The sequence below is a fragment of the Armigeres subalbatus genome, chromosome 1 (genome assembly GCF_024139115.2).
Source record: "Armigeres subalbatus isolate Guangzhou_Male chromosome 1, GZ_Asu_2, whole genome shotgun sequence".
NCBI classification, from domain to species: Eukaryota; Metazoa; Arthropoda; class Insecta; order Diptera; family Culicidae; genus Armigeres; species Armigeres subalbatus.
Genome location: NC_085139.1, coordinates 40580524 through 40596663, shown reverse-complemented (window position 1 = coordinate 40596663; position 16140 = coordinate 40580524). Strand labels below are relative to the sequence as shown.

General features: G+C 43.6%; 1 protein-coding gene across 3 annotated transcripts in view; it reads right to left on the bottom strand.

The window, feature by feature from the left end:
* Positions 1-1716: 1716 nt before the first annotated feature.
* Positions 1717-16140, bottom strand: part of LOC134224630 (leucine-rich repeat-containing protein 24) — an 820149-nt gene continuing 805725 nt past the window's right edge. For all 3 annotated transcript variants that reach the window (XM_062704092.1, XM_062704081.1, XM_062704070.1), the window contains one exon: positions 1717-16017. In XM_062704092.1, coding sequence (XP_062560076.1) covers positions 15011-16017 — 1007 coding nt within the window. In that variant the 3' untranslated portion in view covers positions 1717-15010. The remainder of the gene's footprint in view (positions 16018-16140) is intronic.

Below are 16140 nucleotides of genomic sequence, written 5' to 3'. Positions count from 1 at the left end.
CTTAAAATTTTGATACCCATATTGTTTCTTCTAAATGAGTGTGTGGCCGTTCCGATTGCCATCAATTGTTCCGAGAGCAAATGATCAGGTGGTCCTCATACGTTCTGAAGTCATAATCCTAGAATTTTCTACGAAACTGGGAACTCACGATACAAGACATCATCATTTGGTTTCTCTAACATTAGCATATCCATTTTTGAGACATGGTCTACCAAATCCCCAATGTAGCATAGATCGGATGGAGGACGAATTTCTGAATCCATAGCTAATAGAATCGTTTCAATCGGTTGAAATCTGACGAAGTTATGATCATACCAAGAACGTAGGTACCCGGGTACCCTGTCGGTACGTTACGGGGTTAAAATATTCAGAAGCCTCTCCCCAAGCCCCCCTTACCGGATTTTCATTTTGATATTATCCAAACCTAAATTTTGCCGATTTCGAAGATGCCACGGAGTTTAAGGTGATTATACAATGAAGCCGATGCTTAGAACCCTAAAAAAATCACTTGAAAACGAAAAAGGTATCCGGGTACCTTGTCGGTAACATTAGGGTTAGAAATTTATGCATGGTCATTAGCTTAATGCAATCTGTGCATGAAATTCATTTCAGATTGTCATAAAATCATGCATTCTCTGGTTGAGTGTAGTACCACTCTGGTATGGGTTCAGGGACACTTCGGCATCCGTGGAAACAAGCGTGCAGACGCGATTGCGAATACCGGCAGACACAGTCCCCAGTCAACACAAATCGTATATGATGCAACAAAAGAAATGCAGTATACCCTAATTTTAAGTTTCTTCTTTATGAAAGCCTCTGGTTTATACATCACTGTATTGTAAACACCTTTTTGTAACAACCAAACACTACAATCTACTACACACACGAAGTAAACTAGTGACGAGCCAAAAATCTCGGTAATAAATATAATAATAATTATTTGGTTGGGTTGAGATCTGACGACCAACTGGCACAATAACACAACCCTGCTTCATCCATCGCAGTTGCTGATTAAACATGTGTGTAGCTACCAGACAATACTAAATACTCATCCTACTCAGTTGGTTTTGTAAAAAACAATACTTGTGAATCAGTTGATGTTGGAAATTTGATCTCATCAGTGTCCGTTGAGCTTAGAAGGGAAAGCACCTGCCCAGCGTACTGAGGTCGTGCGTGGGACTAGGACCAAACACCACCGAAGGAAGTGGTTGCCTTCCAATACATGTTTCGAACCAAATCTTTCACACGTTGTGCAATAGCATGAATTGAGTTTCAGACACTGCAGATCTATTCACTAAGCCATTTAGTTCTCTTGACAATTTTGTCATTGAAAATTTCTTTTAATTTCTTACGATAGGTCCCAATTTTGTATGGATAATATTCAATGGGTAATTTAGTCAATATTTGTTTCTAATTCCATTCATTTATAAGCGATTACTCGAGTTTATATGCAAATTTCGTATGTTTCTAAGGTGCGTTTTTATTCTACATCGCAAAATATTGGCGCCCAACCAAATCAAAGTAAAATCTTCTTTTACCTATACCTACCTATATGATGCAAAACCGAATATCGCCAGTCTCCATGCACGCCAGCCGCACGCGCATCTTCCTTGATTGGACACAGTCAGCGAGTGCGCGGTCTTCTTCTTTTAGAAAACAATTTACATCACCAGGCAGAAAAGCTGTCATCATTTGAAAAACGAAAACTTCATACGCCATTTGATTCAATTAGTTTTTATTTCATCCATTCACCATTTACACTCCTCGCACAACTCTACAATATGGTTCGCGTCCATATATATAATTCGGTTGTTTTTGTGTACATTTGTAAATGTGTTCATTTCTCAGTTCAATAACAATTCGCGTTTCCTAAACAATTCGCACTCGCACCCTTGCTCCGAGAGAAGAGTAAAATCGGCACGTAAACCTACTTAGAAATAGATGTTCATATATGACTTTAAAAAATAAAAACAGGAGTATGTAACGCAATCAAATCGAACCAATCGTATGGTTTGAACAGTTTCGGTCCTATATCATCGAGTGTTCTCACCTGCGCGAGCTATCGATTTCATAAATCTCCGGGATCTTCCGGCTTACGAGACTACAAGTACACTTGATCTTGAATCACGGTGGCGTGCCTCCATTCTGTTGTTTGTTAATATTTTGTTGTGATTCAGTTTCGCATTCTCTGACTCAATGAAATTTGAACGTCATAAGGGTGTTTTCAATTGTGTATGTCTTAAACTACTGAAGTAACTATTAATGTAGTAATAATAATAAGAAAATAATATATAATTAGGAAGCTATTATTGGCTACTACAATGGCGCCCTACTGTCTTTGACAGCAAACCAGCGCGCGTCAGTAAAGTTAGTACCAAGGGAGTTTTAGAACGGCTTTCAAAATAAGAAAAAATGAGATGGACTTAGACAACAAGGAAAACTAAAAGTAGCCAAATGAAAAATAATACGACTGCTTTGATCTCCCCGAGGACTCGCCTAGTCGCCTACTTGGCAGCATTTTTCTCATTAGCCCAGTCGTACACTGGTTGAATTTTACCGAGGCTTTTAATTAGTGCAACAAACCCTGCAGTAGAGCTGGGAGTGGCGACTGTCTGTGGGCGCGAAATACGAACCCGTACAAAGGGTATGGGTTAAGAAAAAATAGCTGCGAGGGCTTTCATGTGTCGGGAAACTTTCCTGCAAAAAAACAAGCCAGAGTTTTTCCTGCACTGTTTACTTTTCAATTGAGGATTAATTTTCTGTTGCTTCGTATAAAATGAGATGCATTAAAAGAACGTGTTTTCAAAACTTTCCCTTTGTTTCTTTCATTCACAGTACTCAGCAGTGCCACGGGTGCTTCTGCCTACATGTAGGCTGCCTGTTTACTTTGCACTTGTTTACTCTTTATACAATATTGTTTCCATTTGCTCCATGTCAGTATTTACTATTCCTTCCACAACAGTTTAAACTTTTTCCTATTTTCTCCGTCATCAGTCGATTGGCACTCTTTTTGTATTTATTACCGTTTTGTTTAGCTAAACCTAAATTAGTTTTCCAACCACGTTCACACGGTCGCCCGCAGGAGGCATCAGACAATAAAATGATGAATTTGGTTTGTCGGTTGGCACTCATTATGTTTGGAAGCATATGGCTAGAAAAGGGACTACTTTTAATTGGTTTGTGTGATATAATATAATAAATGGAACATATTAGCTAATAGATATTTGCTCGTGATGGACGACAGCTGCAGTTTATGGAATTGTGGAGTGTTTGTCGACGGGACTGAAGCGCCCAACTATATGAACAAATGGATATTATTCATTCAATGATTGGTTTCAATTCAATGTTTTCCCTAGCAGGTTGTTTGTTCTACATATTATATAGGAAAGCAATTAGGATGGTTAAGAGATTGGATGAATTCATATATTGAAAGGCTCGTCATCCTTCTCGGAAAGTACAATCTGGCATGTTCTCGCACTGGAGTAGGAGTCTAACCATTCCCAATACTGAGCATTGGAACAGCGTAGTATGTAGATAGATGGATCAAATGGGACAAAACCTGTGAAACTTACCCGGAAAAGCAAGTATTTTCGTGCTTGCTTGCTTCTCTAACTAACCAACCTCCCATCGTGGAGTCAATTGTTGTTTGAAATAGTTGAAATATAACATCACATGAAGATCCAATCTGGTGAGACTTATAATTTATAATATTTGTCTCTATTAGTCATGCATTGTCGTCATTAAAAAACAAACCAAATAGCACGTGCTGTCAAAGCATTCACCGCCAGAATCCACCACGTGACGGTCAAATTTTCAAAAAATATCAAAGTAGCTTTTTTTTCTGAAGGTATGTTTTGCTAGGCGATTATTTTTCGTTGCGACGTTGCCACTAAAAAGAAGCGGGGGAGTAGATTTTTTATGAAAAAAAATGCAATGGTACCGAAAAACAGATAATTTAAAGTGATATCCCATGAATATCGAAACTAAGTCGGAAGAACAAAAAAAATCCTACGTTTTCGTAATTTTAATCTTCATTAAAATATTACTTCATTCCAGCCGTTCGTTTACTGTCATCACCGGATTTTTAATCTGGTAGAACCTCGCCTCACCGCTAGCGACACTTGGAAAATAAACCCTCAAATAGAGTACGAGCCTACTCATAAGTTCCCGAGTAAAATTATTCCTCAGATAGTCGTCTGTTTCCAACACAACTCTGAATGATACATTCCAACGAATGAATTAATCATTTGATGAACAGTTTCGAGTTGCTAACTGTTCGGTTTGAAGAAAGCAACAAAACAGCAAGAAGAAAGTGATGAAGTGAACATTTTGAAATCCTAAAAACAATTTTATTAATTAAATTAGAGTTCATTTAAGTAGACCTATAAAAACTGGTGTACGAAACAATGACAATAAACTTTGTTGTCAAACTTATTTTGTTCACATTCATAATACATTTTATGGACAATAAACGGTGCATACCGTTTCTTCGGGCATCCTCAAAGACCAATTAAATGGCGGGGAAAACACACAAACCACACCGCATGGCTCCTTCGAGACCCACCCAGCCCGGCACGGTCATAATTTTACAACAGGATAGTACGATTGCTCAGGGACGGAAACGAGGGTGCTCTCCATGCGGGCAGAAGCATAAAATTAATTAAGAAAGGACGATCTTGGCCTGGCGCCTGGCCTGATTTGAATTTAAATTTTTAAATTATTTTCTAGCCACCCCGAAACGTGGCCATTGGGAGCTGCATTCTGCAGCTGGCACCGTCGAAATTGCGCCTCGCTGTACCGCGTGTTATTGTGGGTTGTGTAGTGGGAAGGAAGAATCGTGCGAAGAGGAAGTGATTCGAGCGGTGATTACCGGATCAACCTACCAATAAAACATATCGAGCAGATTTTTATCAGTTCAGCGGCCGAATGCCATAGATAAGCAAAAAAATTTAACTATTTAATCGTTTAATGATTGGATTTTGCTGTTTAATACGTTAGAATTTCTGTGTAGAATTTCTGAAGGATCTGGAAAAAATTCTGAAGAAACATCAGAAGGTATTCAGAAGGTAACGCAAGGGATTCCGAAGTAAATCGTTGAGGGACTTCAAACAAAATCTTCGAGGAATTTTGAAGCAAACTGTTAGGATAGTAAGCCATGAATAATTAATAGGGCATACTGCACACAAAATCTCTTTCTCTTTCGTTCTTCATAAATTTTGACGTTTACTGGCCTTGTTGTTCTCGGACTTCTTCGCAGCGAGAAAGAGACAAAGCAGTGCTCTATACCACAGAGAACCTATACTACAGATCGAATAAAAAAAACGTTCAGTTCAGTTGCTTTCAGTATCAGCTATGAGCCAGACGTATTTCATTTCTATTAGGTTATGAGGCCTAGTCACGTTGCCCATAGTAACTGAAAAACAGAAGCACCTTTTTTTCAAGTCTGCATGTTTTGTGAAGTGTCTGAATCTTAAGTCCAAAAATGCCAAGAAATCGAAACTCGAATGGAGTTGGTGGTGAAGGCGTCATCTTATCAAGAAATGGAGTCGGAAATCAAGAAATGGAGGCGGAAGCGGAATTTCTTTACCAGCAACTGAACGGCTTCGAGGGAGAGACAATTACAGCTCGTGGCCCTTTGCAACAAAGATGGTCCTTATATGTGAAGGAACATGAGACGCCGTAACTCGGGAAGCGGAGGATCATACAGATGCAGTTTCACTTCGAGCACAGTCTTACAGTCTGGTACAGAGCGCAGAAGCCGCAAAGGTGGCGTGGACAAATTTGAAAAATGCTTTTCAAGATAATGGAATAACCCGTCAAATTGGTTTACTGCGATCACTAACCAGCATACGACTAGCAGAGTGCAGTTCCGTAAGTTCCGGAGTATGTAAGCCAAATGATGTCCACAAGCCAAAAGCTTTCTGAAGTTGGGTTCAAGCTTGACGACACGTGGTTGGCGAGTCTTGTTCTAATGGGTCTACCAGAGATGTACGAACCCATGATAAGGGGCCTGGAGTATAGATAGTGCAATATATAGATGAGCGAAGATAAATCCTCTGTCTCCAAACGAACTGTCAAACGTGTCTCCAAACGAGCATGACGTTTCACGAGATTTCAATGGAAATGTTAAGGGCTGTGACGTCATATGCGCGCATGCACGGTAAAAAAATCGACTCAGCCATGCTTTCGCTCATCTATAGATTCTACTATCTATATAGCCTGGAGGTCTGGGACCCGGATAACTGCAGATGCTGTTAAATCAAAATTCCTCCAAGGCGTGAAGATAAGTAGTGTGGTCAAATCCAGGTCCTGTGACGGGCCATTTTTCAGTCGACTAAACAAGTCCAAATCCAAGGAGAAAGCACCAGTGAAATGTTTCGAATGTAAGCGATTGGGCCACTACGCATCGGAGTTTCAGAAGCGAGAAGCGAGTGACAGGAAGGAGAAGAAAACATGTAAGCAAGTAGCATTCAGTGCTCGTGATAATCATGCGGGTGAAAGCAATGCGTGGATTTTCGGCTCAGGAGCAACGACCCACATCGTATGGCTGATGGTATTCGTTTCCGTGATGCGATTATTCCCCCTGTACCATTTGCCTAAAAGGAAAACATCATCGTCAACCATTTCAGAATAAAGGCACAAAATAGCGGAAGCCGTTTGCTAATTTAGGACTTTTTGATATGCGTTAAATTTTACATTACATTCTGTATTAAACAAACTTTACATACTTTCTTGACTCTTCCGGTGACCGATTCAGGGTTTCCGCTTCTAAAACCACAAAAGTGTTTGATGGCTGCTTCATCAGTGCCTTTTTAACAAAGCATATGCCTGCAAGAGACCCGACAAGAGAAAGAAGCGTTATACGCACAGCTGGAGCAGATATACGATGGATGCCCACTGCGGGATGTCAAAATCGTCATCGGTGACATTAACGCACAGGTAGGAAGGGAGAAAATGTATAGACCGGTCATCGGACCGGATAGTCTGCACACCGTATCGAATGACAACGGTCAACGATGCATAAACTTCGCATCCTCCCGCGGAATGATAGTCCGAAGCATTTTCTTTCCCGCAAAAATATCCACAAGGCCACATGGAGATCACCTAACCAAGAAACGGAAAACCAAATCGACCACGTTCTAATCGACGGTAAATTCTTCTCCGACATCACGAACGTCCGCACTTACCGCAGTGCGAATATTGAATCCGACCACTACCTCGTTGCAGTATGCCTGCGCTCAACACTCTCGACGGTGGACAACACGCGTCGAAGTCGGACGCCGCGGCTTAACATTGCGCGGCTACAAGACGGTAGACTAGGTAGGAATACGCGCAGCAGCTGGAAGTGGCACTCCCAACGGAAGAGCAGCTAGGCGCAGCGTCTCTTGAAGATGGCTGGAGAGATATTCGATCCGCCATTGGTAGGACCGCAACCGCTGCACTTGGCACGGTGCCCCCGATCCGGGAAACGACTGGTATGACGGCGAATGTGAGCAGTTATTGGAAGAGAAGCATGCAGCATGTGAGATTGCATGGAGGTTGCTGCAATACCGCACGAGGGCGAACGAGGCACGACATAAACTGGAGGGAAAAGCGCCAGCAGGAAGATCTAGACCGTGAAGAGACAGAGTAACTGTACCGCGCTAATAACACACGAAAGTTCTATGAGAAGTTGAACCGTTCACGTAAGGGCCACGTGCCACTGCCTGATATGTGTAAGGATATAAACGGTAACCTTCTTACGAACGAGCGTGAGGTGATCCAAAGGTGGCGGCAGCATTACGAAGAACACCTGAATGGTGATGTAGCAGACGAAGATGGCGGTATGGTGATGGACCTGGGAGAACGCGCGCAGGACTCAATTTTACAGACTCCGGGTCTCCATGAAATCCAGGAGGAGATTGGCCGACTGAAGAACACAGCCCCTGGGGTTGACCAACTACCAGGAGAGCTATTTAAACACGGTGGCGAGGCACTGGCTAGAGCGCCAGTGTTGGTAAAATCACTCATAAATCTTAATCAACGAGCGCTCCCGTGCGAACGAAATCATCTGCGATTTTAAAGGAATGCATCACGCTTGAACTTTTCATGCTAAAACGCATCAATTCACTCATTTGCCAAAAAAATCATTTTGGTTTAAAAACGCATTTGAAATCAATTTGGGGGCAATTTATTGCTTATACACAAAAGAGGGTATAATGTTTTATGCAACAAACGTCAATTCACTGTTTTTAACGAAGGAGAACAAAAGAAAACCTACGATGATTGAAATGAATGATTCAACTCATCCATGAGTTTTTAGGTGCTGAGTTTGGTGCGTTTCAACTCACGCTTGATTTGAATCATCCATGAGTTTTGAGATTTTGAGTTTTTACCAACACTGTAAGAGCACTGCACTGGGTCATTACCAAGATTTGGGAGGAGGAAGTTTTGCCGCAGGAGTGGATGGAAGGTGTCGTGTGTCCCATCTTTAAAAAGGGCGATAAGATGGATTGTAGCAACTACCGCGCAATCACATTGCTGAACGCCGCCTACAAGGTACTCTCCCAAATTTTATGCCGTCGACTAGCACCAATTGCAAGGGAGTTCGTGGGGCAGTACCAGGCGGGTTTTATGGGCGAACGCTCCACCACAGACCAGGTGTTCGCCATTCGCCAAGTACTGCAGAAATGCCGCGAATACAACGTGCCCACACATCATCTATTCATCGACTTCAAAGCCGCATATGATACAATCGATCGGGACCAGCTATGGCAGGTAATGCACGAACACGGATTTCCGGATATACTGATACAGTTGATCAAAGCGACGATGCATCGGGTGATGTGCGTAGTTCGCTTTTCGGGGGCATTCTCGAGGCCCTTCGAAACACGCAGAGTGTTACGGCAAGGTGATGGTCTTTCGTGTCTGCTATTCAACATCGTTTTGGAGGGAGTAATAAAAATACATTGATATTGTGGTAACTTTGAGAGGATGGAGGAAGCCTACATCAGACTGAAAAGCAAAGCTAAATCAACACGTCGAAGACGAAGTACATGATAAGAAGAGGCTCAAGAGAGGGCAACGTAAGCCACCCATTATGAGTTTGTATTCGTGACGAAATCGAGGTGGATGAAGAATTCATGTACTTGGGCTCACTAGTGACCTCCGATAACGATACCAGCAGAGAAATTCCGAGACGCATAATGGCAGGAAATCGTACGTACTTTAGACTCCGTAAACGCTCCGATCGAATAGAATTCGCCGCCGTCCCAAGCTGACTATCCACAAAACGCTCATTAGACCGGTAGTCCTCTACGGAAACGAGACCTGGACGATGCTCGTGGAGGACCAACGCGCACTTGGTGTTTTCGAAAGGAAAGTGCTGCGTTCCATCTATGGTGGGGTGCAGATGGCGGACTGTACGTGGAGGAGGCGAGTGAACGACGAGTTGCATGAGCTGCTGTGACTACCATCCATCGTTCACACCGCGAAAATCGTAAGAATGCGGTGAGCTGGGCACGTAGCCAGAAGGCGAGGTGCGCAGCGGACCCTCCGTAGACTGCGGGGTTGGCGACGTGTAGCTACATGCAATGCTTGGCGAGACTAATAATGTCGTCCTTAGTGGCCTCAGGAAAAATTTTCGCCAGGTATATGCAAAGCTTCGCAGATTCAGTCGAAGACTCAGTATATATAGTCTGGTAGTATACAATTACAATGTAAAAGGATTCTTCTAAGTTTATGGGGGTCTGGCTTTGGTGAGAAAATTCTCGCTGTTGATACAGTGATCATTGCTGATGATAGCGGTGACTGTACACGTTGGAGAGCTCTTGTTTTGCGTAGCTTTTAGCAGGTAGCAGTACCATTGTTGGGAGAAACTCAAAATCTCAAATCTCACTCATGATTCAGATCAAGCGTGAGTCAAATCCCACCCGACTGATGGCCCAAAGAATCGTTCATGATACGACTACATTACCATTGCATAATTTCTACGTGTTCTTCTTCTTTGAAATCATAAAATACACTTTCTTTGCTTAAAACAATGGATAATTAATCCATACGTAAACAAAAAATACGCTTCGATCGGGTTTTTACGCTTTTTGAAGCGAAATCAGTGTGAAAAAAAATCGAGCGCAATGCTCTCCCTGCAGAATCGCAAGCGAGTTATCTCGCGAGATTCGATGATTAATATTTGAGCATGATTCTACCAACACTGAGCAGTGCATGTTTTGTTGACTGGAAGAATGAAATTTTGTGGCATGGAAACACACGATATCAAATAAGATGATGAAGATAAAATCAAGGAGGGATTATTTGATTTTCGTTTGCTTCATGCGCGAACATACTCATTTGGAGGCACGTTTGACAGTTCGTTTGAAGGTAGAGGATTTATTTTTGCTCATCTATATACTCCACTGTCTATATCTAAAACACAAAACTCGCTTTAGACACACCCAATGTAAAAATATAGAAACTATGGCTAAAATCACCCCTTCCAATGTACCCCTAAATGAAGTTTCATCAATACATACGACAAAAAACCATCGTATCACTAACAAAAAGGGTAGCGGACCTTCCTTCAAACCTTAACCACCTTCTTAACGAGCACCCCAACACATAACGTGCCAAATACGAACCACACTACTGCAACATCTGTGCCGTTTCCTGATCCGGACAGTGGTCGCACCTTAGGACCGGAAGCCATACCCTAACCGGGACCTCTGGACCACGGCGTCCGGGGAAGGTCTCGAACGAAGAGCACAATAACGGTACCCTGGGTAGACGGGGCGGACGGAAGAGGGACGCACTTTCCCCCTGCAACTGTCAACTGATGCCCGTGCTATCGCTCTTCTCGAATCTTTCGAGAACGCAGACTTAGTAACTTTTAACTTCGCTCAGCTTCTTTAACAGCCACTCGGCCACCGCCATCGACGTGACCGCAGCCAGTCGTCCATACTCCCATCTCTTGAATGGGAAGGGTCCACGACCGACCCCCGGACATCACCCCGGGACCAAGATGGAGTAACGATGCCGCTGACTGGGAAGCATATGACCATTGACCACCATCTTTGACACTAATTTGAACGGAACACACCCATAACTGTACCCGAACTCACCAAAACCGTCATCGATGCCGCCGTTGATTTCAATTCATCTAGCACGCGGTCAGGACGAAAGGCTCTGCGTTGGTGGTCGGACGACACGCGTCGAGTGGTAAAGGCCAGAAGGAAGGCCCTCCGAGCGCTCCAGAGACTTCCCGCCGATCATCCTAACAAGGTACTATAAAGAAAAACACTATGAACACAGGTCAGTGATTCTTGAAGCGAAGAGAAAACAGTCGGAGGATTTTCTCGACTGGGTCAAAACCGGCCAATCTGCAGCTAAACTCTGGGTAAAAGTAAACGCACTTTGTGGTACGCGAAGATCCTCCCGCATCCATATCGACACACCTGATCGTACCATCTCCGATCTACCAGAGCTAGTCAACGCTGTCGGAGAATAATTTGCCGGTTTAGTCTTCGTCAACAATTATCCAGCTAAGTTCCAGCGGAGCATCACCAGCAGATCTTCATCACTTTTCAACTTTCGAGTTTCCCTGATTCACAAAACGCCAATTTTTTATCATCCGCTTTCCGCTCCTGGACTGTTCTTCGCCGTCTCAAGGAGTAACGGAAAATCATAAGGTCCTCATGGAATTGGTTACCCCATGATCCAAAACCGTCCTCTCTCCGCCAAAATCCGTTTTCTGTAGTATATTATTTAGTACATATTTCAGTACATGTAGTACATATTTCCGGACGATTGGCGAAAAAGCCTTGGGTACATCCCCAAGAACAATATTTCCTCCTTAGAAGTCACACACCACTGACCTGTTGTGTCTCCATTCTTCTTCATTGGCAATACATCCCTTACTGGGACACTGCCACCTCGCAGCTTAGTGTTCTTTAAGCACGCGGCTAAGGAGGGCTCCCATGGTTGTGGAGAGATTAGTGAATCGGCGGATGAGAGACAAATTAGAAGCCGATGGTAGGTTGGGTTTTTGCCAGCACGCGTTCCACTCGGGATACCGCACGGGCACTTATTTTGCATACCTAGAAGATGTACTGCAGAACGCCTACCACGACGGCGTTCTCTAAGGCCTTCAACAGGACTTTGACCCCAACAGTTAAAAGAGTGTGGACTGTGGATTTTCCGGCAACCTCCTTGCTTCTGTCTTGAATTCCCTCACAGGGCGCTCTTTTCATGTTCGGATTGGCAATCATAGTTCGAGGATATTTCCAGAGGAAACCGTAGTTCCACACTGCCGTAATCTGGAAAAGTGACGTATACGCTATTTCACAAAAATGGTGTTAACGAGTACTACTCAACGAGCTCTTTAACAGAAAAATGGAAAACATGTATGTTGTAAATTGGCGCTTACGTCACTTTTCCAGATTACGGCAGCACAGAGCTCCGTTCTAGCCGTCACATTATTTCTTGCGGCAATGGACGGGTGTTTTCGTTCCTTCTCCGCCAACATATACATCTATATATACGCAGACGACATTCTGCTGCTTCTTGGAGTCTCCATCGACCGGAGCCTTTCGTTCCTTCCGGTTTTCCGGGAAATCAAAGTAGGTTGTCGGACCAGATTCAACCTGGTTCGGACCTTATCTAAGTCTCATCGAACCAACAGCAGGAGGCTCCGGTTAAGATTCGGGGTGGCTATTATTGGTAGCCGCCTATTCTACGGCTTGGAACTGACATGTATCACCGAGCCGAGGATTGTTCCCCTTAACACCAGCCAAGTCTGCCAGGCATCTTACCTTTTCGCCATCGTGTACTGGCGGCCATCAGCCGCAGAGCCGCCTCATTCGCCGCAGTCACCTCCGGAGAATACAGGATCCCTATCCTCATTGGAGGGGACCGAATTCTGCGCAAAATGGCCGGCATTGGTCTCCCCCCAGTAGCGCGAGTCCACTGGCATGAAGTGAGGAGCAAGCCACGGTAAATAGCTCCATAGCTAGCAACCTCCGCAGGGGTGAAAATTCTATGGCTCTTAGAAGGTCTGTGGCCGAGCTCCTTCGCAGAGATTTCCACAGACACGAACACAGGATTACGGCCAATTTCGGGCCGTGGAGCCGGTATTGGGGTCGCCGGGACCGTTTTCACTGTCTCAGACAGCCTCCCTGTTATGTACAGCATCTTCTCGGTCGAAGCAGCCGCGGCACTCATCACCACCATCTATTGGTCCGGGAAACCCATCCTCATCCTATCTGATTCGGCAAGTGTCATTTCCGCACTCCAGAGTAACAAGCCTAAGCACCCCAGGACCGAAAACATCTTATCGAACATACTACCGAGCACGACCTTCACAACATCACAGCAGATCTTCATGCCGGAGTCGGACATCAGGGACAATGTTTCACGTCGTCGATCCCGTTGGTTGACGTTCAAGCCTAGAAAAACCGTAAAACAAAATGCCGTTTATGTTCTGTAAGAATTCAAATAGTTCTTTGAGAATGTCAGATTTTACTTAGATGGAGTCATAAAACATTGAATTTCTTTCAGTGTTGAGATATGTTATTGCGGTGTAATGTAACTAATTTTCTGATAACTTCTTTTAAATATTATTTACGATTCGGGAATTTTAATGAGCCTAAATTTCCTCTAGTCACTTATGATAGTTAGTTAGTAAATTGCTATGGCTTTAACCAACCGATCATTTTTCCAAATATACAAAGTGTAGGACATGACGAGGAGTTTACAACAAGTAGGTACAATGAAATGGAATTATGTAAATGTCATTTTACATAACTTTGGCTCTCACGCCACTGATGACATATTTTGAGGCATAAAATTACAGGATCATTCAATCTAGAGGCCTGAATAATTATTTATATAACTATATAATATATAATTATTCAGGCCTCTAATTCTATCGTTTCAAACGTCATGAGTTGTGAAAAAATTAAAAAAAAAGTAATTGGTAAAGTTGTCCCCTGATTTCGAAATTAAATTTTTCACGCTGCTTTCTAGCATTTGCTTCCATACTGTGCCTCACCCGACTGCTACGGAGTACCCTACCTAACATAATAGCGTGCTTGACGTAATCGATTGGTTTACATAAAGGATTTTCTATTCCCGAATAATACAAACGGTATGAGAAGAAAAGTGAAATGTAAAACAAACAATCTTCTGGACTTTTTTAATTAACCTAAAGACACTTTACTAAAACAAAAATATTTGTAGAGATTAGAAAAAAGAGATTGAATTAAAAATGTTGATAAAAAGAATTATTAGATAGACCGGGCAACAGTTCAATTTTTTTTACTGTCATAGTGTGAAGATATTACAATCCACTTTTGGCAAAAAGTCTGGAAACAAATGAACACTTTTTATTTGTTTTCCTATTTTTGAATTCTATTCAGAAAAATCTCTGTTTGCAAAAACGGGAAAAGTAGACCATTTATGTCCATATCGAAGATCATATGAAACGGTTCAAAACGGCATTATGCTAGGTAGGGCGCTCCCAACATTTTCTAATGGTAAAATAAATAGCTATTCGTTTGTGTAGTTCAATACTTTCGTTCCATTTCATTTTTATTAGCTAATTTACAAACTAGCAACATTAGCCTATATAATTCAAAACTTTTGATCATCATTTTTATATACGTTGCTTTCTGTCATTTTTCTTATAAAAAACATAATAGTACACTTTAATGCTATTTCATAAAGATTCATCGTAAATGGTTTCTTCAATCAGTTGTATATTACACTAGAGTTCATAATTTTACTCCTCTCTCTCTTTGCTTCGTTCTCACTTTCCTCACTTCATCATTACGGTCACACCACGCCTCAATGTACGTTCAAATAGAGTAGAAAAAATAACTATTAACTATATTTCACCGAATATACTATGTTTGAATATATATAAGAATCTTTAAAAGCTACTCACACTACCGATCGTCGGTTCCCTAAAAAGGAAAATCGGTAATTTCGTCGTCGTTTATTGCGCTGCCACCGCCGCCACCAGCACCCACAGTGGCAGCTAGACCTCCGTTCCGTCCTCCCCTTCGTCGGCGAACAGCGGACTGGTGCTGCTGGTGCTGGCCAAGCCACTCGATCCGGACGATGTCACCGCCGGTACCCCAACGACCCCCGCTAGGCTGGGCTTCTTTTTAGGCTTCGGTGGTGGTCGGGGCGGTACTTTGCTCCTACTACTACTGCTGCTGCCGCCGCCGCCACTCGCCGTCCTTCCGTAGATCGCTTCCAGGCCGGCTAGCGTCGTGGCCGATGGCATCGTTGTCGTCGCTGATTGTCCTCCCACTTCAGGGATTGATTCGTAGTTGCTACCGGTGGAGGTGTTGTGCGTCGTCGGCAGGGCCGTCTGTCCACCGGGTGTCGCTGGAAGTGGTCGATTCTTCATACTGTACGTACTGCTGGGACCCGTTTTGTTGGCCGATTTGTTCAGCTTGAGCGTCGAATTGCCGGATGCCGTCGTTCGGAGGCCGAGATTGTCGTATACCGGTTCGGCCGCTGCCGTTAGCTCTCCGGTGGACGTGGGGCTAGTGGGCGGTAGGAGCTCCGCCGTCGTAGCCGTCGAATTGATCGATGGGGTCCAACTGGGGGTGCGCGGCTTGCGAGGAATGGTTACGTAGCCTTGCTTCATGACCACTTGCGGATAGATGAGCGGTGCCGGTGTGAAGGGTGAGTTGGACCGTTGAGTGGCGATCGCTATCGTTCGTCCCGTCTTGGGATGTTGAAGCGTTCGGAAACCGGCTGGCACTTGGCCACTTGCGGTAGCACCCAGGATACTGGAGCTGTGCTGGTAGATTGGACTGGACAGGGGCGACTTTGTGGCGTAGATTCGTCCGTCGTGGATGTTCGACATTGAGCTCTGGATCGACGGTGATTGGGGAAAGCGGGTATTTGGGAAGGAAAGCAGATCCGGTGGAAGGTTGGTGGTGCCGTAACCTCCATCATCAACGTAGGCTGCTCGGGTTCGTGGAGCGCTGTCCGACTGGGCTACCGAAGCCGTTTCTTCATCCTGAGCGGCTGGAAAATATGGAGATAGAACAAATTTATTATTAATAAAATTTAGGATTTATTCGATCATTGCCTTAGATTTTGACCTTGAATTTTGTAACGGCTGATCAAGTAGAAACCATCGTTTATAAG